This window comes from Monodon monoceros, unplaced genomic scaffold (assembly GCF_005190385.1).
Source record: "Monodon monoceros isolate NGI ecotype Baffin Bay Population unplaced genomic scaffold, NGI_Narwhal_1 Super_Scaffold_18, whole genome shotgun sequence".
NCBI classification, from domain to species: Eukaryota; Metazoa; Chordata; class Mammalia; order Artiodactyla; family Monodontidae; genus Monodon; species Monodon monoceros.
Window position 1 is genome coordinate 152855675 of NW_021703774.1, and position 24388 is coordinate 152880062.

The 24388-nt window shown below is 37.6% G+C and overlaps 1 protein-coding gene across 7 annotated transcripts in view; it reads right to left on the minus strand.

Annotated features, from left to right (window-relative positions):
* Window positions 1-217: 217 nt before the first annotated feature.
* Window positions 218-24388, minus strand: part of ZMYM4 (zinc finger MYM-type containing 4) — a 175142-nt gene continuing 150971 nt past the window's right edge. For all 7 annotated transcript variants that reach the window (XM_029228133.1, XM_029228131.1, XM_029228134.1 and 4 more), the window contains 7 exons: window positions 19880-20048; window positions 19603-19698; window positions 17224-17375; window positions 14328-14439; window positions 12602-12850; window positions 3235-3364; window positions 218-2365 (listed from right to left, as the gene is read on the minus strand). In XM_029228133.1, the coding sequence (XP_029083966.1) occupies window positions 2158-2365; window positions 3235-3364; window positions 12602-12850; window positions 14328-14439; window positions 17224-17375; window positions 19603-19698; window positions 19880-20048 (1116 nt within the window). In that variant the 3' untranslated portion in view covers window positions 218-2157. The remainder of the gene's footprint in view (window positions 2366-3234; window positions 3365-12601; window positions 12851-14327; window positions 14440-17223; window positions 17376-19602; window positions 19699-19879; window positions 20049-24388) is intronic.

Sequence of the window (24388 nt, forward strand, 5' to 3'; positions counted from 1 at the left end):
ATTTTTTCTCCCCTGGGGGGGAAAAATGTAATTTAACATAATTTTAATAAAATTTTAAAAAGCAAATAACCAGACATACATATCAATGGCTATGCTTATGAGGAATGACCAATAATTAATATTTTCTTTTACGAATTAATTCAGGATCTGGACAACTGTGTGGACTAACATGCAATTGACATCCTGGTACAGCCATTTACCTGGATATTGGCTGTTCTCAATTAAAAGATACAGATTTTTTTTTCTCTCTAGTGTTTTACAATAGTTTATCTACTATGCCATATATTTGTTTTTCTACAGAAGGGGAAATATTAGTGTTTATATAAACCATAAAATTTGTATAGTGGGGACTATTACACCTGATGTTTCTGGATAGTTTATTGGCAGACTTATCAGACAATCCAACTGTTTTTCCTCCATATCAAACAAGGTCTGGAAGTAAGAAGTTTTCCAGTCAGAAATGACAAACACAGATGGAATTAATCATACAGACTGGGGCAGATTTACTTCTTTCACATAGTTCTTGGTAACAAAAACAAAATTTGTTACAGGCAGAGGGACAGAACCGTAAGTACACAATGTCAAAAGGCCTACTTTTAAATTTTTATTGTAGTTAAAGAGTTTATTTATTGAAAAAAACCAAAAAAAACAACCTGTCACCCCCATCTGAAAAATGGGACATACTGTAAAGTCTTTCAAGGTTAAAGTTTCTAGGAGGCTTTTTAGACTTCTCTCATTTCTATTAAAGGGTCAAATTAACCTCAGCTAACGAAATTCCGTGATTGGCCAATATCATAAATGCTTTGATTCAAAATTTTGTGGGGAAGAAACAGAATGGAGATGAAGAAGAAGGATCCATATGCCAAACACACCCAGGACTTGCAATCCTCATAGAACTACTAAAACAGCTAGAGTCTGGAATAATGCCATAAGAAGACCTGCTCGTGGATATGAAAGACAGTCAGTGTCTTTGTATCCTAACCCCAAAATCCTATTTTCAAGTTTCTTTGGGCAACAAGCTCATCTTCCAAATGCTTTATATAGGAATATACTAGGACCTCTTCTACCATAATTCTGATAGCTAAGTAACACTGTGTCTTTGTGGAATCACCCACAGGCTTGCCACAGTAAGGAGAGAGACTCTTTGTGAAATGACAAGGGCCTCCAGAAACTGGTGCAAAAGACAAAATGATAGGAACTATCTGGGAAACAGGAAGATAAAACAGTGGGATAAAAGCTGCCATTTGGGGATAAAATGGAAACAAAAGGAGAACCCCCATTTCTGTGTACCACAGCTCATGCTGTGAGACAGCAGCAATAAAGGCTGACACCCAGAGAAGTGGGCATTTTAGTGGGTTTTCTGCAAACATTTCAAGACACTTGGGGTCTAATGGGCTCCACAGATTTTCTGTGTGCATAATCATTTTGCAGAGTTTCAGCCCCTTGAACTTAATTTACCCACATCCAGACCCACAGCTGAGAAGGCTAGACCCAGAAAGTGAAAGGGACACATTACTGCATGAACAGCAGTGAGGCCTTTTCCTCTGATTTGAGGGACCCCATGGCAAAAGCACCAGAGGCTTCTATCCTTCACAGAATTGGCTTGGCAGTGAAAATCAAAATCAAGACCACTTCACTCTCTACCTTTTAAAAAAAGTTGAATATTTTTATTGGGTCTTCAAGTCTGGGTCCCACAGTCCTCATCTGATGCCACTCTTAGCTCCGTACTGATTTCTCCCCTGACTTTTACATAGGGCTTGCCCAAGTAGCCTACTGCAGCCAAGGTTTCACTCCAAAGCTACCTCTCTAAGGTCTAAGGTTACTATGGTAGAGTTTTATACAACAGTTTTCCTTAAAAATATTCCACAATTTGTTATTCCCAAACAAAATAAGATTATGCACCACTCAGAGAAATTGGTTAGTCATTCTGAAGATGTCTAAGAACTATATCACTGCCAAAGAACAACATTTCTCAGTTCATATTCTTTCCTTCAATTTTCATTTGTACATCCACACTGTGGTTCACGAGTCGTCTGTTTTCCATTATCTTATAATCAAGTCAAGAGGACTTGGACTTATAGATCGTTTTCCAAAGCTGGATGCATTCACAGTTTGGTGCATACCAACGTGTATGAAAATAGGAACCCCACTTCCACTTTAATCTGATAATTCAACATCAGAGTCTTCTGATTTGGCTTTGGCAAGTTCTTCATGTACCTCCCTCACCATGAGAATACGTGTTAACATGGTGTCCAGGGTCCCAGGGTCTATTGGAAACGTGGAGTACCACATGGGGCTATTTGGAACACAGGAGCGCTCAGGTTGAAGGTAAAACACATCATTCCTCTGCTTCACACTTTCAGAACTATCCACAGGAAAAAAAAAAGAAAAAGAAAGAAAATTGGGATCAGAGAGTATAGGAAATATGTAACTACTCTTTAAATATAACGGCTCTCAACTTTTCCATACTGTGACTAATAAACAATGCACCCACAGATATAAATAAGTTTATAGGCATTTATGCTCCAGGAGCAACCTGTGACTCTGTATTTTTTCTCCCAGACTCAAGAATCACACTGGATTGAAAGTGAGTATAATGTTAACAGATGACAAAGTGTCAATCTTTCAGACTTTAGTACTTAAAACATTACCAGGAGTAACAAAAAATTCAATTCACATGTGACACTATGGCTGAGAACCACATATCCTCAGTGCCCAATATCCTGGAATGAATCCCAAGAGCACTCAATACACATTATCAAAGAACAAACCCAGTGATTATATTTCTTTGAGAAAAAAATGCTTTAGTGTGGATCTTACAACTCTTTAAAGTCATAAAGTTTCTGTAAAAAAAACACCACTCAAAAAATTTCAATTCTTTAAAAATAAATTGCTTTCCTATTTATAGAGTTAGTACTACAACTTTTCCCCTTCTTTTCTATATAAGTAATAAATTCACAGCAGTTTAGATATCACATAAAGTTGAGTAACACTTGTAAAGATCAAACAATGGCAGTGATTCTTGCTTTTCAAGAGATTTTTGGGAAAAAAATTTACAAAGGTGAAGCAATTTGTTTCTTGGTTCAAAATCCAGGCAGATATGAGAATGGGGAAAACATAAAATTGTAAGTAAATCCTTGTTTAGAGTTACAGACCAGCTACATTTCTGAAATCTATAGTATTTTAACTATTTTTTGCAGTGTGTTTTATCTAGTTCAGAGGAAAATCACTTACCATTTGGACAGGTAAAACTCATAAAGTCGGACTGGGCATCTTAGTGGGTTGTCAGTATTTTCTGCCATCTCCACACCCATTGGAACCTCATCATCTTCGCTTCGTTTCCTCTTGCCAACAGTTAGTTTATCTTGAGACAGGAAATTATAATCAAAGTATTAGAAAAGTCTTTCTTCGAGTCTTAAGACACCCAATGAGCTTTGCTTCTAGTCACTCCCTCTCCCTTCCTTTCACTTACTCACTCGTTCAACATTTATTGAAGACCTATGGAGGCACCAGATTAGTGCTGGGTTAATCAAACAAAGTCCCTGTCCTGTAAAATTTATGTTTCCCTTCTCACCAAAGTGGAGGCAGCATGACAAAAAGCATTGATGCTTGAGAGTACGTCTCAATTCTGAGCCTGAATTTAAGAGATTTTATTAGGCATAGGGTTGTTAAGCCACAGCAAAATAAAGAGAAAAAAGGGTTCCATATGTTCTTCTATAGTAGAGATCAAGACAGAAGTTGATCTCTTTCTCTGAAAATATTTCTCCTGTGGGGCACCCGTGTCCACTGGGCATTTGTTTAAGTTTCTTTCATTTGCATAGTATTATGAGAAATGAAATCTTTGCTGGGAAAAGAAATTCTCAGTAAGTTGACCATTTGATAAGGAAAGAGCAAACCCTTTTTCACCAACAGAATTTTGCAGAGGCCAAGGATTATCAGAAAGAAGCCGGGGTGAGACTTCCCTGGCGGTCCAGTAGTTAAGACTCCGCGCGTTCCAATGCAGGTGGTGCGCGTTCGATCCCTGGTTGAGGAGCTAAGATCCCACGTGCCTTGTGGCCAAAAACCCCACCAAAACATAAAACAGAAGCAATATTGTATCAAATTCAATAAAGACTTTAAAAATGGTCCACATCAAAAAAAAAAAAAGGTCCACATCAAAAAAAAAATCTTAAAAAAAAAAAAAGTGGGGGTGGGGGGGAGCTTCCCTGGTGGCACAGTGGTTGAGAGTCCGCCTACTGATGCAGGGAACACGGGTTTGTGCCCTGGTCCGGGAAGATCCCACATGCCGCAGAGCGGCTGGGCCCATGAGCCGTGGCCACTGAGCCTGTGCGTCCAGAGCCTGTGCTCCACAACGGGAGAGGCCACAACAGTGAAGACATGGAAGGTAGGCTGTTTCTTTCCCACTTTCTCCATTGAATTTTCAAGAGAGTATTAGGTGGATCTGAAAACCTGAGGAAAAAGGTTTTCTTGTTTTTTTCTTATAGATACTTTTAACAACTGATCCAGAACTTTCCCCAGCCTCCTGTATTAGTTATGACTTAAACAAAAGTCATCCAGTTTTCCATTTAGAGACTACCTAAATAATTTGCTAGCTGCTCATCCAGAAAAAGAAGCTAAATTTATTACCAATCTGGTAAAGCACCTAATCAGAAAACAGAGAAATGTTGCCTCCTTGCCTCTGCCTCCCTGAATTAATATCAATTAAGAGCATAAAGTGGGCTATATATAAACACAATAAAGGAAAGAGGACATGGATACATGGTGAAAAAGCAAGATAATCTTAGTATTTTATAAAGTAAAGGAGCAACTGAGAAAAAAGTTAACACAATGATGAACATCACAATTATTCTTTACAGATTTTAGTTTCAGTAATTTAAAATTCTCACATTGAAAACATATACTCCACTCTTTTCCCAAGGAAGTAACAGCTTCATTTGGGGAATTTTAGAACTTACAATTTTCTTCAAAATTAATAAATGTAATTTCTAGTTCCATAATAACAACATTAATTTTTTAAACATTAAAAACAAACTATTACTTAATAGGCTGTTTTTGGAATGCAAGACCATAAACCTTCTAATAAAACAGTCACTGCTGATATTATTCTACTGTGTATGAAGGCAGTATACTCTAGGTCAGGTTTAAGTTCCTTCATATTTTGACAACGTTAACTAAGACGGAGCACTCTGGTAAAAAAAAAAAAAAAAGTTTTAGAAACAGTAGATGTAAAAGTTAAGCAAGTTCCTTTTAACTAGGAATTGACCTATCAGTTGCCTCTAAATCAGTGATTCCCAACCTTGGCTTTATATTTAAATTCCCTGCGAAGTTTTAAAATGCAGATTATCTGGGCTATAGACCAATTAAATCAGAATTTCTAATTTAAAAGCCAATAAAACAGGACTTCCCTGGTGGTCCAATGGTTAAGACTCTGTGCTTCCACTGCAGGGGGCACAGGTTCAATACCTGGTCTGGGAACTAAGATCCTACAAGCCATGCAGCACAGCAAGGAAAAAAAAAAAAAACCAATAGAAGTGATTCCTCTAATTTTGAGTTGAGCCTTTAACCTGGCCCTGACAATAAAGAAAAGCATTTAAATGTTAAAGCTATACTCTTCCATGTCTAGAATTTGCAATTACTCTTCTGTAATGTGTCTATTTGAATATTAATAAATTGACTTCAAATAGCAATCTTACAAGAGGGGGACAAGATGGCAGAGTAGGAAGATCCTGGGCTCATCTCCTTCCATGAACACACCAAAATTACAACTACACATAGAGGAACTATCCCTGAGAAAGACCTGAAGACTGGCAGAAAAGATTTTCCACAACTAAGGATGAAAAAAAAATCCTCACTAAGATGGGTAGGAGGGGTGGAGATGGTATCTGGCCAGGACCCATACCTCTGGCACAGGGATCCACAAGCAGGGAGGAGATCAAAACTGTAGAGGTCCTCCTGAGGAGCAAAGGGTGCAAACCCCACTGAGCTCCCCAGCCTCGGGGGAACCATCACCAGAAAGACAAACCCCCATAACAACTGGCTTTGAAAACCAGTGGGACTTAGGTCCAGAGAGCTGTAAGAAAATGAAACTCCACTCTAAAGGGCACATGCAAAAACTATCTTGCTCCAAGTCCCGTTGCAGAGGAAGTGGTTTGAAAAATACCTGGGTCATACGTAAAGGAGATTCATTGACTGATTTTATGGTGTGTGCAGGAGAGTCAGGGATCTTTTGTAATTTTCTCTGGTTATGTAGCCACTGGGCAACACCAGGATTTTTTGTTCACCTTCTACACCTAGCTGGTACAGTGCTGGTAGGCACCATTTATGACTCTCCACATCTCACCCCAGGTTCACCTGTAGATCCACCCCAGTTGACACTCCTCCAAAGCAACTCCATACACTATCATACTCAGCAGGTGGCTTCAGCGAGCACTAGAGCCCAAAGCATCCCACCATCCTGCCACTCCCAGCAGGCTCCCTCAGCTGGTACTGGAGCCCCTCCAAAAGCAGCTCCCACCCTAGGAGATGGCCCCGCACACCAGAGTACCTGCAAGTCACAGCTGGGCATTATAGCCAGCTGTGCCAGGGGCCAGCCCTGCACACTAGCACACCCACAGCCATCATGGCCCAGCCACAACAGGAGGGTACATGCAGCCTTGTGCTGCTGGGCCTCATAGGATACCTTTTACATAAAACCATGCTTTTAAGAATGGGAGATGTAGCTGATCTATCCAGTATATAGAAACAAACACAGAGAGCTAGGAAAACTGAGGAGACAAAGGAATTGTTCCAAAGGAAAGAACAAGACAAAATACTCAAAAAAAAAAAAAAAAGAACTAAACAAAACAAAGATAGACAATCTACCAGATAAAGAGTTCAAAATAATGGTCATAAAGATACTAACCGAATTCAGGAGAAGAATGGAGGACCACTGTGAGACCTTCAATGAAGAGATAAAGAAAATAAAAAAGAACCAATCAGAGATAAAGAATACAATGACTGAAATGAAAAATCCACTAGAGGGAATCAGTAGCAGATTAGATGAAGCAGAAGAATGGATCAGTGACCTGGAAGAAAGAGTGGTAGAAATCACCCCACTGTAACAGCAAAAGGAAAAAAAACTGAGGATAGCTTACCTCTGGGGACAACATCAAGCATACTAACATTTGCATTATGAGGACTCCAGAAGGAGGAGAGAAAAAGAAACAGAAAACTTATTTGAAGAAAAAATGACTGAAAACTTGACTAACCTGGAGAAGTCATCCAATTTCAGGAAACAGAGAGTCCCAAACAAGATGAACCCAAAGAAACCCACACCAAGACACATTATAATTAAAATGTCAAAAGTTAAAGATAGAGAGAGAATATTTAAAGCAGCAAGAGAAAAACAACTAGTTACATATAGGGGAGCCTGCATAAGACAATCAGCTGGCTTTTCAGCAGAAACTTGACAGGCCAGAAGGGAATGGCATGAGATGTTCAAAATACTGAAAGGAAAAAATTTACAACCAAGACTACTCTATCTGTCAAGATTATCATTCAGAATTAAAGGAGAAATAAAGTTTCCCAGAGAAGCAGAAACTAAAAGAGTTTATCATTACTAAACTGACCTTACAATAAACATTCAAGGGACTTCTTTAAACATAAGAAAAGGCCATAACTAGAAATATGAAAATTATGGAAGAAAAAAAATCTCAATGTAAAGGCAAACATATAGTAAAGGTAGTGAATCAACCACCTATGTACCTAGTATGAAGATTAAAAAAGTAGTAAGATCATATAATCTATAATTATTAAAGAATATACAAAATTTTTAAAAAGTAAAGTATGTCAAATAAACATAAAAGGTGAGGGGGGGGAGTAAAAATGTAGTACTTTTAGAATGCACTCAAACTTAGGCAACCATCAACTTAAAATAGACTGCTATATACATAAGTTGTTATGTAACAGCCTTATGATAACCACAAACCAAAACCCAATAATAGATATACATACGAGGGCTTCCCTGGTGGCACAGTGGCTGAGAGTCCGCCTGCCGATGCAGGGAACGCGGGTTCGTGCCCCGGTCCGGGAAGATCCCACATGCCACAGAGCGGCTGGGCCCATGGGCCATGGCCACTGAGCCTACGCGTCCGGAGCCTGTGCTCCGCAACGGGAGAGGCCACAACAGTGAGAGGCCCGTGTACCGCAAAAAAAAAAAAATAGATATACACATGAAAAATAAATAAGAATACAAACATAACACTAAAAAGCCATTAAATCGCAAGGGAATAGAGCAAGAGAAAAAGAAACAGACAAGAACAATACAACCAACCAGAAAACAATGAACAAAATGGTAATAAGTATGTACCTATCAGTAATTACTTTACATGTAAATAGACTAAATGCTGCAATCTAAAGACACAGGGTGGCTGACTGGATACCAAAATAAGATCCATATATATGCTGCCTACCAGAGACTCACTTCAGATCTAAAGAAAACACACAGACTGAAAGCAAGGGGGATAGAAAAAGATATTCCATGCAAATGGAAATGAAAAGACAGCTGGGGTGGCAATACTCATATCAGACGAAACAGACTTTAAAACAAAGAGACAAAGAAGGACACTGCATAATGATAAAGGGATCAGTCCAACAATAAGAAGAAACACTTGTATATATGTATGCATCCTACACAGGAGCACCTAAATATATAAAGCAAATATTAAGAGACATAAAAGGAGAAAGTGACAGTAACACACTAACAGTAGGGGACTTTAACACTCCACTTACATCAATGAACAGATCATCCAAACACAAAATAAATAAGGAAACATTGGCCTTAAATGACACATTTGACCAGATGGACTTAATAAATAGTACATTCCACCCCAAAATAGTATAACATTCTTTTCAAGTACACATGGAACATTCTCCAGGATAGATCACATGTTAGGCTACAAAACAAATCTCAATAAGTTTAAGAAAACTGAAATCATATTAAGCACCTTTCCTAACCACAAGGGTACCAGGCTAGAAATCAATTAAAAGAAAACCACTGGCAAAAACAAATATGTGGAGTCTAAATAACATGCTACTAAACAACCAATGGATCACTGAAGAAATCAAAGAGGAAATCAAAACATACTTTGAGACAAAATCTATGGGATGCAGCAAAAACAGTTCTAAGAGAGAAATTTATAGCAATATTGGTCTACCTTAGGAAACAAGAAAAATCTCAAATAATCTAACCTTACACCTAAAGGAACTAGAAAAAGAACAACCAAAACCCGAAATTAGCAGAAGGAAGGAAATGATAAAGATCAAAATGAAAATAAATGAAACAGAGACTAAAAAACAATAGAAAAGAGCCTGTCCTTTGAAAAGATGAACAAAATTGACAAACCTTTAGCCAGATTCATCAAGAAAAAAAAAGAGAGGGCCCAAATAAATAAAATGAAAAATGAAACAGAAGTTACAATTGACACCACAGAAATACAACAGATCGTAAGAGATTACTATGAACAACTATACGCCAACAGACTGGACAACCGAGAGGAAATGGATAAATTCCTAGAAACATACTATCTTTCAAGACTAAATCAGGCAAGAAACAGAAAACATGAACAGACCAATTACCAATAATGAAACTGAATCAGTAATCATAAAACTCCCAACAAACAAAAGTCTGGAACCAGATGGCTTTACAGATGAATTCTACCAAACATTTAAAGAAGAGTTAATATCTATCTGTCTCAAGCTATTCCAAAACATAGAAGAGAAAGGAACTCTTCCAAACTCATTCTACAAGGCCAGCATGATACCAAAACCAGACAAAGACACCAAAGAAATAAAATTACAGGCCAATATCGCTGATAAACACAAATGCAAAAATCCTCAACAAGATATCAGCAAACTGAATTCAACAATACATTAAAAGGATCGTATACCATGAGCAAGTGGGATTTATCCCAGGGATGCAAGGATGGATCAATATTCACAAATCAACATGATATACCACATTAAGAAAATGAAGGATACAAAGCACAAGATCATCTCAATAGATGCAGAAAAAGCTTTTGAAAAAATTCAACATCCATTTCTGATAAAAACTCTCAACAAAGTGGCTACAGAGGGAATATACCACAACATAATAAATGTCATGTATGACAAACTCACAGCTAACATCATACTCAATGGTGAAAAGCTGAAACTATTTCCTCTAAGATTGGGAATAAGACAAGGATGCCCACTCTTGCCACTTTCATTTAACATGGTATTAGAAGTCCTAGCCATGGCAACCAGATAAGAAGAGGAAATTTTAAAAATCCAAACTGGAAAGGATGAAGTAAAACCACCACCATCTTCAGATGACATGATACTGTATACAGAATATTCTAAAGACACTACCAAAGAACGATCAGAATAAATAAATTCAGTAAGTACATTTTACAGGATACAAAACATGCAGAAATCTTTTGCATTTCTATACACTCATGACCATCTATCAGAAAGAGAAATTAAGAAAACAATTCCATTTACAATTGCATCAAAAACAATAAAATACCTAGGAATAAATTTAACCAAAGAGGTGAAAGACCTGTACTCTAAAAACTGTAAGACACTGATGAAAGAAATCAAAGACAACACAAATAAATGGAAAGATACACCATGCTCATGGACTGAAAGAATTAATAGTGTTAAAATGTCCATCCCAAAATAACTTACAGATTCAATGCAATGCTATCAAAATACCAGTGGCATTTTTCACAAAAATAGAGCAGATACTCCTAAAATTTATAGGGAACCACAAAAGACCCCAAATAGCCAAAGCTATCTTGAGTAAGAAGAACAAAGCTGGAGGTTCACACTCCCTGACTTCAAACAACAGTTGACCCTTAAACAACACAAGTTTGAACAACGTGGATCCACTTATACATGGATTTTTTTTCAATAATTAGATACTATGGTACTATACAATCACGGCTGTTTGAATCTGCAGATGTGAAACTGTGGATAAGGAGGGCTGACTGTAAAATTATATGTGGATTTTGGACTGTGAGTAGGGTTGGTGGCCCAACCTACGTATTGTTTAAGGGTCAACTGCATACCACAAAGCCATAGTAATCAAAACAGTATGACAGTGGCACAAACACACAGATCAATGGAACAGAATAGCTTGCCCAGACATAAACCCATGCTTATATGGCCAATTAACGTATGACAAAGGAAGCAAGAATATACAATGGGGAAAGGACAGACTCTTCAGTAAATGGCGTTGGGAAAAGTGGACAGCTACATGGAAAAGAATGAAACTGGACCACTTTTTTCACATCATATACAAAATTAAACTCAAAATGGATTAAAGACTTAAACGTTAAGAACTGAAACCATAAAAGTCCTAGAAGAAAACACAGGCAGGAAACTTTGACATCGGTTTTAATAATATTTTTTTGGATCTGTCTCCTCAGGTAAAGACAACCAAAGCAAAAATAAACAAATGGGACCACATCAAACTAAGAAGATTTTGCATAGCAAAGGAAACCCTTAACAAAATGAAAAGGCAACCTACTGAATGGGAGAGGATATTTGCAAATTATATATCTGGAAAGGGGTTAATATCCAAAATGTATAAAGAACTCAAGAGAACTCAATATCCAAAAAACAAACAAAAAATGCAATTAAAAAATGGGCAGAGGATCTGAATAGCCATTCCCAAAGGGACATACAGATTGCCAACAGAAACACGGAAAGGTGCTCCACATCACTAATCATCAGGGAAATGCAAGTCAAAACCACAACGAGATAACGCCTCACACTTGTCAGAATGACTATCATGAAAGGGACAAGAGATATCAAGTGTTGGCAACGATGTGTAAAAAGGGGAACACTCATGCACTGTTGGTGGGAATGTAAACTGGTGCAGCCATTTTGAAAAAACAGTATGGAGGTTCCTCAAAAATTAAACATAGAACTACCATATGATCCAGCAATTCCACTTACTGGTATTTTTTACCCGAAGAAAACAAAAACACTAATTCAAAAAGATATTTATACACCCCTATGTCCACTGCAGCATTATTGATAATAGCCAAAATATGGAAGTGTCCATCAACAGAATGGTTTAATTCACTCAGCTATAAAAAAGAATGAAATCTTGCCATTTGTGACAACATAAAGGGTGTTATGCTAAGTGAAATAAGTCAGTGAGAAAAAGAAAAATACCATCTGATTTCACCTATATGTAGAATATAAAAAATAAAACAAATGAACATACAAAACAGAAATAGACTCACAGCTACAGAGAACAAATTGGTGGTTGCCAGAGGGAAGAGGGGTGGGGGATGGGCAAAACAGGTGAAGGGGATTAAGAGGAACGAACTTCCAGTTATAAGATAAGGCACAGGAGGTAACATACAGCATAAGGAATATGGCCAATAATATTGGAGTAACTCTGTACGGAGACAGGCAGTTACTAGACTTATCATGGTGATCATTTCATAATGTATTTAAATGTCAAGTCTCTATGTTGCACACCTGAAACTAACATAATATTGTACATCAACTATGCTTCAATTTAAAAAAAAGAATGAAAGAAAGAAAACTTAAAAACTCCACCACACACCTGGTTCTGTCTCCTGCTTTTGTGAAGGTGGGAAGAACCTCAGATACGTCATCTTGGTACTGTACTTCAGAGTCCTGGTCCGTCTCATCACATGGGCAAAGGAAAGCTTCAAGTGCTCAGTAACATTCTTTAGTTGAAAGTATTTGGTATTGAAGAAAAGGAGGGTGTTCAAGAGGACGATTGGTGAGTAAGCGCCCAGCTGTTTGCACTCCCACAAATGCTCTTCTTCAATGCGAGAGAACATGTAACCTGAACAGAAGAAAGGGGAAAAAGAAACAGTACTAAGCTCCTGCTAAATGGGACTAAGTAATTTCTCTAATCCTCAGACAGGAAGATACTAAGGAAAAGGCTGTTGCCCTCTTTCTCCCTCTCCCTCATACGGAACAACAAGCACTGCAAAGAAAAGGGCAGATGATGCCCCTGAGGCAGACGTTGTGAGCACTCCCCTGAGACAGTTTTAATCTATTGTTACTTTAGACCAGGGGCTGGTAAAATTTTTCTGTGAAGAGCCAGATGGTAAACATATTAAGCACTGTGGGCCATGAGGGCTTTGAAAACAACTTTGTTGCTGTAAAAGATAAGGAAGTGTAGACAATACATAAACAAATAGGTGTGGCTATTTGTAAAATTTATTTATAGAAACAAATTTGAATTTCATTCAATTTTCACAGGCCACAAAATATTTTTCTTTAATTTTTTCCCCAACTATTTAGAAATGTAAAGAATATTTTTAGCTCATGTACTATACAGAAACAGGCAGCAGGCCTGATCTGGCCCATGAGCTGCAGTTTGCAGACTCCTGTTTGAGATCATTCTGTTTACTGTTAACTGGTTCAGTTTTATTTGTCTAATATCTTTAGAGGACAGATAGAGCTCTCTCTCCCTCCTATCTCTTCTTATTTTAAATTTATATTAAGAGCGATTGCTTCACGATAACTTATCTGGATTTTTCTTGAAAAGCAGAGGTCAGAAAAAATAAAATGAGTATACTTTTAAATGGACCTTCCTCATGATACCCCTTAAACACAGGTCTTTCCTAACGTTCTCTCCCCAATCCCCTTTGTTGCTGCTTCTGCATTCTATTCCTGGAAGACTATCCATGAACACAGATTTATTACTTGCAAAAATCTATGTCTCTAGCCCCCTATTTGAATGCTAAATGCATCATGCCACCACACTGCTCATAATGCGTCAAAGGTGCCCTGTAGCCCAACAGAAAGGGCACACATTTCTGGGCATCACATTTAACCTCTCCATTCATAGCCAAGGAGCATGAGACCAGGAGTGAATTAGGGACTTATCCAAAGACATATGGCACAGACAATTCAAGGATGAAGACTTAACTCTCTTTAACAACCAGTTCAGGGTACTTTTTATAAACTACTGAAAAAGGTCCATTGCTAACAGAGTCTAAAAGTAGCATATGTACCAGCTACTGATACCATGTACAACTTTACCAAAACTACCAGATCAAAAATGGTTTCTAAAAAGTAAATGTAACCTTCAGTTGTTTTTTATATTCAATAGTTAGTATCTATTCATGTACTGTATGGAAGGTATACTTTTACTAAAATAATTGATAATAAACCAAAGACTTTCTCCTCAAAAGTCCAAATATGTTATAAATCAAGACAAATATAAAATGAACAATTTATAAAAAGAGAATCACAAAACAAGCAATTTAAGAAGGTATATCATGAAAAGAATCAAAATATAATCATCCTACCATTAGGAAGTATTGTAGGTTCCCATATTTTCAAGAGTTTGGTAAGTTCAATCATAAATCTGGAATAGGGCTCAGTAAAAATGTTATCTATTCTACCATTTTCAAACAGGTACTACAAGAGAAAAAAATGGAAACATATATGTTGATACAAAAAAACCCACAAGTTTTTAAAAAGAATATTTTTAGGAATATAGTTTACCCTTAGTTTTTATCCTTACAATACTGTGAACCATTTTAAGGATACAGTTAAAACACCACAATTTAAGCTAAAGATGCTTTTCACATGAATTAGCATTATCTTGAGCACTGAGCTTGTAAGGTAAAGTTTTCTATTTCCTTTTAAAAACATGAATGGTATAAAATAATTATAAGTACCTTTTAGTTAGTTAATAAAACTGATATACTAAAAATTGGTCCTAATTCAAATTTCTCAAATCATTTTTCTAATTCTCAATGTCTGAGGTGCGCTCTTAGCAGTTTGTTTGTTTTTTAGCCTAGTTATAAGATGACTTCCTGCAAATAATATAGTTATCTAGTGTCAGATAACCTGAGGCTATCCAAAATTTAAAACTATTTATTTGGAGGCTTCTAACCACAGCTCTCAACTCTCTGCCTCACAAGCCAGCCTTCAAAAAGTTCAAGTCTAATTATACGACTTAAAAGTATGCTAATTATAACCATCAAGAATCATATCACAGGGCCTTCCCTGGTGGCACAGTGGTTAAGAATCCACCTGCCAATACAGGGGACATGGATTCAAGCCCTGGTCCAGGAAGATCCCACATGCCGCGAAGCAACTAAACCCGTGTGCCGCAAGTACTGAGCCTGTGAGTCACAACTACTGAGTCCATGTGCCTAAAGCCTGTGCTCTGCAACGAGAAGCCACTACAATGAGAAACCCGCGCACCGCAATGAAGACTAGCCCCCACTCGCCACAACTAGAGAAAGCCCGTGCGCAGCAACAAAAAAAAAGACCCAATGCAGCCCCCCCCAAAAAAAAGAATCACATCACAGAATGGGAAACACGCAACAGCTTGAGTAAATTACTGTTAAATATTTTGACGGTGCAGGTCAGGTCAGAGTCAAGCACTTCAGAGAAATACAATGAATAGAACAAGAGAATAACACAAAGTAGCATAATTATATGCTAAAAATCTTTCAGTGTTTTTTTTTTTTTTTTTTCGTGATACGCGGCCTCTCACTGTTGTGGTCTCTCCCGTTGCGGAGAACAGGCTCCGGACACGCAGGCTCAGCGGCCATGGCTCACGGGCCCAGCTGCTCCACGGCATGTGGGATCTTCCCGGACCAGGGCACGAACCTGTGTCCCCTACATCGGCAGGCGGACTCTCAACCACTGCGCCACCAGGGAAGCCCCTAGTGTTTTTAAGATCTGGTATTTTAAACTTATTTATCTATGGCTATCTTGGTTTCCTGCTTTTTGATCTATGTATGACTTGCAGTAAATTTTTATTTCCACTTAAATTTATTCCGGCTAATAAAAATTACACACCATTTCAACGTGCATTTTTATAGGCCTCTTCAAAGGCAATTTATGATTGTATTGCCAGATTACAGTTTTGTTGTTGAAAAGTATTCTTCATTTTCTTCTTTATTTTAATAAAGTTATTTTCACAACTTAAAAATATTATATCCTCATTATGGAAAGAGTTTAAAATACAGAAAAGGTGGAAGAAAGATATACTCAAACTCACTACACAAAGGCAACTACTGGTAACAGTCAGGAGTTATTTCAATCTTAAAAAACATTTCCTTTATGAATACACAGAATTGAGTTTTGTACATTTACTCAAATATGAGTACCTATAAAATACATGGGTTTAAAAAAAAAATCACTTCCCCCTTAGATCAGAAACAAGATAAAAATGCCACTTCTACTGAACATTGTACAGGAAATTCTAGCCAGAGTAATCAGGTGAGAAAGAGAAATAAAAAGTGTTGAAATAGGAAAGGAAGAAGTAAAACCATCTCTATATGCAGTGACATGAACCTATATATAGAAAATTCTAAAGTGTCTACAAAAAAACTAGTTATTAGAGCTAGTAAATGAACTTAGTAAAGCTGCATAGTATAAGCAACACAAAATCAGTTGTAATAAACAATCCAAAGAGAAAATTAAGAAAATTCCATTTACGACAGCATCAGATAGAATACTTAAGAATAAATTTAACAAAAGAGGTATGTGATTTACACACTTAAAACTACATAAAACTGCTGAAATTAAAGAACACCTAGGAAAAACATCTTGTACTCATGAATCTAAAGACAAAATTGTTAAAACAGCAATATTCCCCAAAGCAATCTACAGATTCAATACAATCCTATCAAAATCCCAACAGTTTAGTTTTTGAAGAAATGGAAAAGTTGATCCTAAAATTGATATGAAATTGCAAGGAACCTCGAATAGCCAAAAGAATCTTGAGGAATCACACTTCCCAATTTCAAAACTTACTACAAACCTACAGTAATCAAAATAGTGAGTACTACCATAAGAATAGCCATAAACCAATGTATTAAAAACTGAGAGTCCAAAATAAACACATGCATATTTAGTCAAACGATTTTTGACAAGGATGTCTCCTGTCACCTATGTCAAATCACCTATGTCACTTCTTTTGTGAACTATTTATGCCTTTTTTGTGCATTTACCAATAAAATGCACCGACCTCAATTTCTCTTATTCTAACAGTCTCAGTTTAACTTATAAAAGGCTTATATGACCAAGACTTTTAAATCAGGGTCAGTAGTTCATTAAGAAGAGAGTATACGAGCAATACCAAACAAACAATATACACTATAAGTTTTCAGCTTAATTCACAAGTTCTATCAGAATTATTAAAAATGCAATAGATTTTGTAACAATTATTGAATTTCATACCTGCTGAATTCCAAGGCACAAGTATAAGATACTGTCTGGATCATACTTTTCACCATTTGGTCTCCGCACTTCTTGAATAAACTGGCATAAGCCTAAACTCAACTCAGCAAAAGTGCAGGACAGAATATCTTCCTTTAGCTTGACAGAGCGGACTGTGGAAAGGTAGAAAACATCTGAAATACTAACTTATAGAAAAATAATAACATTACTCAATTCACTGAATAAACACTGACTACACTGCCCCAGGTATTGTGGTGTACACTGGTGAATACATGGATTAAAGACAGATCCTGATCTCAAGGCTTTTTTAGGTAAAGAAATAAAGACAGTGAAGCACATATGATGTAATAGGGTGCTATGACAGGGGTTTTATCTAAATAAAATTCTATGAAAAAAAATAAGGGCCATCTAATAGACAGGGAAGGGTCATGTTAGATTCTGGGAGATGTGAAAGGTGGAGAAGAATTAAACAAGTGGAGAAAGAATTCCAATTTGAGGATATAAAAAGATTTCCCGAAGTATACTCCACAAAATACTAATCATGTGAGAACTCAAGAAAACTGGGTTTCTAAGATCTGATAAATTTGGAAAACAGCAGTATGTTATACCTGCCTCTAAAGAATTCACAATTTTTTTTTTTTTTTTTTCACAATGTTTTTTAACATATTAAAGGCTCTGGAGATATCTGCAAAAAAGAATGCTGTTTAACTTTCTTTAAAGTCATATTTATTTGAATAAGGAACACTTTAAGTAACATATAACTTCATGCCTTTGAAAATGCCAGAAAATATAGTATGTGCTCAACCACAAAAGTGAAAAGGTTCAGGGGACTCAGGTGAACAGCAGAAAAGAAAAGAGGGCAGATGCGGGCAGATCATGGTAAGCCTCATGTATTACATTAAGAGTTTGAAGACAACTAAGAACTGAATTAGTTTTAGGCAGGAGAGTTATCTAATTTGACTTGTAGAGATCTTACTGCAACAGACTGGTCCACACTGTGGGATGAGTTGAAACACTCTTTCTAGTTACTGCTTTTCTGCATTTAGAAAACACTGCATGTTTCCAAAGATACATTTGAGCTCCCCTGAGTTGGTTTTGCAAATTGAAATAGGTGATTCATGAGGGCAAGGACCATGTCTGATCTTTTCACCTGAGTGCCTACAACCATGCCTTATACATGACAGGTGTATTCAGTAAGTATTTTTTTTGGATGAATGAGTAGCGGAAATGAGTAGGCATCCCCTGTGGCTACTGCATTTAGGCTTGGTGGTCTAATACAATATTACTTCTCCATTTTCACTACCCCTCCTTTTTTCTTTCTTTTTAAATTTTTATTTTTTTAAATTGAAGTACAGTTGACTTACATATCCACTGTTTCGTTTGTTTATTTTTTGGCCACGCTGTGCGGCATGCAGGATCTTAGTTCCCCAATAGGGGACTGAACCTGTGCCCCCTGCTTTGGGAGAACAGAGTCTTAACTACTGGACCACCAGGGAAGTCCCTACCCTTCCTTCTTTCTTAAAAACTCAAACTGGAAGGTGAAAGGCCTAGTAAACCCCCATAACAGGAGTATATTTATATCACTCTGGAGCAGAGAGATTATACTTGATCTGTGGGAACTCCATGAGTCAGTCACAGACCACAGCAGCAACTAACTGCTCCAATAATGAGGGTAGACTGAGGCAAAGCCAAGAGTGCATGCAATCACCCAGGTATTAGAGAGAAGGTATAGTTGGAAAGGGACAAAAAAATCTAGTTACAAGGACATATTCATTCCTGCCCCATCTCATCCCACAAAGATTGTATAAGTATCTTATATAAAACACAGATAATAAAAAAGCAAAATACAAACTGAAAACAAAGTTTAGAATAGAACAACCAGGGAAAAAAGAAAGCTAATGATCAGGGTTCTAAAATTATACAGTGTTGCTCTATTTGAACTGTTTATTGGGTTCCAAAGATCTTGGCACCAAAAATGAAACCTGCAATCATGGTCAATCATATACAGCTCCTTGATAGGAAAAATTCCTACAGTAACAGCAAGGCTTTTCCAGGTATTCTTCTTAACAACAACAACAAAAAGTGTTACACTGGGTTCCACACTGATTATTCTACAAATATAGGGCTCAAGAAAACAGATTTGAGTTACTTGCATAGTGTTGGAAAAAGAAACAGAATTCCTTATATTTGCACAAGAAACTCATGATCAGAAGATACAACCTTACCTTTATAACAAGCTCTTTAAAATTGGGAGAGGATATTAATTTCTCTTTTTAAACATAAACTTCAAATTTTAAATAATTTTAAATATTCCATTTACAAATTTAAAATCAACAATGATATTACAAGCAATTCAGATCACAAGGAGAGAAATTTTACCTCTACAGCCTGGCTCTGAAGATTCTTGAGAGAGTGCATGGTCTTGAGCACTTCCTAAAGGGTCAGAACACGGGCTAGATGAGGCATGTTCAACTCCTGACAAAGAAAGAAAAATTAATGAGAATAAATAAAGATGGGGAAAAAAATTAAGTAAAGCCAAAATCAAAGTTTTATGGGATTTCTGACCTACTATTTATCCCTTTTGAGTAGACTTATGACTTTATCTGTATTCCTCCCACCCCCTAAATCGAGACACAAATTCATGCCGTGTATTTACCACATTTCAGATCCCCCTGCTCTTCCTTGGCATTTTTCCACTGAACCCAGTTCTTCCAGGCATTTACCCCATACATGTATTTCAGTGTCATCCCAGACACTGAGCACCCTTGAAAGGCTCCTTGAATAAGACTCCTGGGCTCCACAGACACTACAGACTTCTTCCGTCCCTGTAAGAATTCCAAAAATTTACAGAATATAAAATTTAGTTTCAGAGCTTTAAGAATCGGGATTCTCAAAGACAGAATGGGCATAAATTTACAGAAAATGCAATTTAGTATTAGATCCCAAAGATTCAGAGTTCTTAGAGCTAGAAAGAGCTTAGTCATCTAATCCAATCCATATGAGAAAAGAAAAAAAGAGAAAATTGAAGTGTAGAAGGTAATATTTTAATAATCACTAACATTTGGGTATTTACTATGTTCCGGATGCTGGATCCACCCAATGAGGTATGAATAACAGTTATTACCACTCAGGTCTATTTAATGGAACATACGAATAGATGGCTCTAAAAGAAGCCTCAATAAATTCTCTAACTACAATGGAATTCAGCTAGAAATCAGTAATGAAACAGTGTTAGAAAAATCCTGAAAACTCAGAAATTAAACAACACATGTTAAGAAACCACAAATGCGATTAGAGAATATTTTGAACTTAAGTAAAAATGAAAACAAAACGTATCAAACTTTATGTAATAGTGCTAAAGCAGTGCTTATAAGGGCATTTACAGTATTAAAATGCTTCTATGAGAAGTGAAAGAAGTCTAAAATCAATAATCTAGCCTCTGTGTTAAGAAACTAGAAAAAAGACTTCATTAAAACCCAAAGTAAGGAAATAATAAAAAGAAGAGCAAAAATCAATAAAAAGAAAAGATAAAGGAAAAATCAATAAAATGAAGAGCTGGCACTTTTAGAAGGTTAAAAAAACATGACAAATCTCTAGCTACAATGATCAGGGATAAAAGAAAAAAGACACAAATTATCAACACCTGACCCCACACATATAAAAAGAATAATAAAACTGTGAATGTCATTATGACAATAAACTAGACAGCTTAGATAAATTGAACAAATTTCTTGAAAGACACAAACTAACAAAGCTTGCTCTAGAAGAAACAGATAACCTAAGTAGCTAGAGAAATTCAATTCATATTTTAAAACCTTCCCATAAAAAAAAAATCCAGACCCAGATGGCTTCACTGTTGAAGTCTACCCAAGAATTAAGTAATTATATAAACTGTATTTCAGAAAATAGAAGAGGAGGAACACTAACTCACTTACGTTACTATTATCCTGACAGCAAGGCCAGATAAAGTCATCACAAGAAAACAGATCAATAGCTCTTTTAAACTGAGACACTTAAAACCTTAACAAATATTAGCAAACTGAATCCAGCAACGTACAGAAGAATAAAAGCATCAAAAGAAAGTAGTGCTCATCCCATAAATGCAAGGTTAGTTTATAATTTAAAAAATTAATGTATTTCACCACTTTAAAAGACTCAGAAAAGAAAAACCAGATGATCATCTCAAGAGATCACCTGACAAAGTTCAAAACACAATCAAAAACACTCTGAGCAATTAGAAATAGAAGGGAACTTCCTGAAATTGATAGAGATCATCTATGAGAAACATATAGGTAACATCATACTCAATATTGTAAGGCTGAACACTTCCCTAAAATTGGGAAGAGGCATGAAGGTCTGCACTCATTACTTACTAAACACTGTACTAAAGATCCTTGTTAATGCAGTAAATCAAAAAAAGAAAGAAAATGCACTAAGATTGTAAAGGAAAAAGTGAAACTGCCTTTATTTACAGATAATATGATTGTGTAGGTAGAAAATCCTAAGGATTTCAGTTGAGCAAAATCACCGTATATAAAATCAATATACAAAACCATCTCTATTTCTATGTCAATGAAGAACACTAGAAAAGGAAATTTAAAAATAACGCTATTCACAACAGGATCAAAAATATATTAAAATACTTATTAGATAAATTTGACAAAGTATAAGACTTGTAAAATGAAAAATACAAAACACTGTTGGGAGATAATCTGAATAAAGGTGAAAGATACCATCTTTATGGACTGGATGGCTCAAAGTTGCTAGGATGTCAATTCTCTGCAAATTGATCCATGGATTAAGAACAGCCCCAATCACAATTTCAGCAGGCTTTTTTGTAGAAATTGACAAGCTGATTCTAAAATGTATATGGAAATTCAAATAAAACCTTTGAAAAAGATGAACAAAGATGGAAGACCTACACTCCTATTTCAAGACTCACTGTAAAGCTACATTAATCAAGTCAGTTGGTACTGGTATAAAAATAGACATGTATATCAATGGAACAGAATAGTTTCAGAAACAGACCAAGACATATATGGTCAGTTGACTTTAACAAAAGTGCCAATGTAACTGAAGAGGAAAAGACAGCGTTTACAAAAGTGGTACTGGAACAACTGTATATCCATACACACAAAAAAATGAAATGTGATGCCTTAACTTATACATAAAAATTATCTCAAAATGGATCACAGAAAACATAAAAGAAAACTATAAAACTAGGAGAAAATGTAAGAGAAAATCTTAATTACCACAGTTAAGCAAAGATTTTTAGATGGGATAATAAAAAGCACAAATTATAAAAGAATAAAAACTGATAAAGTGGACTTCTCAAAAGTAAAAAGTTCTGTCCTAGTGTGGGTGACCAAGACGGCAGAATAGGAAGACCCTGAGCTCCCCACCTCCCATGGGCACACCAAATTATTACTATGTACAGAGCAACTTGCCATAAAAATGACCTGAAGACTAGCAGAAAAGATCTTTTACAGCTGAAGATATAAAGAAGGAACTACAGGATGGGTAGAAAGGGGCAGAGACACGGTATAATCAAGACCCACACCACCAGGTTAGGTGACACACAAATGGGAAGATAATCACAATTGGAGATGTTCTCCCCAAGAAGTGAGAGGTCTGAGCCCCATATAGGGCTCCCCAGTCCACACCTCCTGCACTGGGAAGATAAACCTCCAGAACACTTGGTTTTGAAGGCCAGCGGGGCTTGTTTTCAGGAGAGCCAGAGGGCTGCAGGAAACAAGAGACTCCCACTCTCAAAGGGTACACACAAAATCTCACATGATCTGAGACCCAGGGCAAAAGCAGTAATTTGAAAGGAGACTGGGTCAGACCCACTTGATTTCAGAGAGCCTCCCAGAGAGTCAAGAGGAAACTGGGACTCACCCTGGGGACACAGATGCTGGCGGTAGCCATTTTGGGGAGCTCACTCTACAATGAGAACACTGCTGCTAGCAAGCACCATTTTGGACTCCTCCCACTAAGTTAAATGAGAACTGGAGCCAGCCTGCCCACCAGCCAGTTGCCAACAATCCTGGGACGCTTGAGGCCAAGAAGCTAGCCAGGTGGGGACACAGCCCCAAACACCAGCAAGTTTGCTGCCTTAGGCTCCCATGAGCCCCCAGCCACCCTGAACAAGGCTCTGCCCACCAGTGGGTAGGCACTAGTCCCAAGACCTCCTGGGCCCTGGCCTTGCCCACCAGCAGGCTGACACCAACTCTACGATCACCAGGGCCCCACAGCCAGAGATCCTCAGGAGCAGGCTCTTCCCACCAGTGGACCAACACTAGCCCCAGGATACCATGGGACCTAGACCAATACATCCACAAGCCAATACCAGCTTCAGGAACCAGGCCCCCCAGCCAGAGACCCTGGGACCCAGCTCTGTGCACCAATGGAACAGAACTAGTCCCAGGATACAGCCTCACCCACCACTGGTTGGCACCAGCCCTGGGATCCCATGAGCCCTGGCCCTGCCCACTAGAGAGCAGACACTAGCCCCTGGGTATACCGCAACCCTGTAGTCACCTGTGTCAGGACCCAGCCTGTAAGCCAGTGGGTCAAAACCAGGCCGAGAACACCCACCCTCCACCCAGTCCCACCCACCAGCAAGACAGCATTAGCCTGGGAACTCCTCAGGGCTCTGCAGCCAGCTGCCCCATGACCTGGCCCTGCCCACCAGGACCAGAACTCCCCAGGCTGCAGCCAACCACACCAGAGTCGGAGGCCTCTGCATTAGGCAGGGTCTGGCAATCAACCAGTCTTGGACTTTCTGGTCCCAGCACGCCCACAGTAGTCAGTCATGCTGACCATGCTTACCAGAACGCCCACAGTAGTCAGCTTGTCATAAGGGCCCATGCAGTGCATATACAGGGCACCCCTAGAGCATACAGCTCTGGTGACTAGAGGGGAGTCTGCTGCTCAGCCCCGTAGAATGTCTCTTACATAAGGTCACTTATCTAAGATTGGTAAACGGAACCAACCTATGAAATACATAGAAATAAAAACAAAGAACTAGGCAAAATAAGGCAACAGAGGAATATGTTCCAAAGGAAGCATTCTACCCAATAAGACTGCAAGGTAATGACTGTAAAGATGCTCAAAGAACTCAGGAGAAGAATGAACACAGTGAGAGGTTAGAAGTTTCTAACAA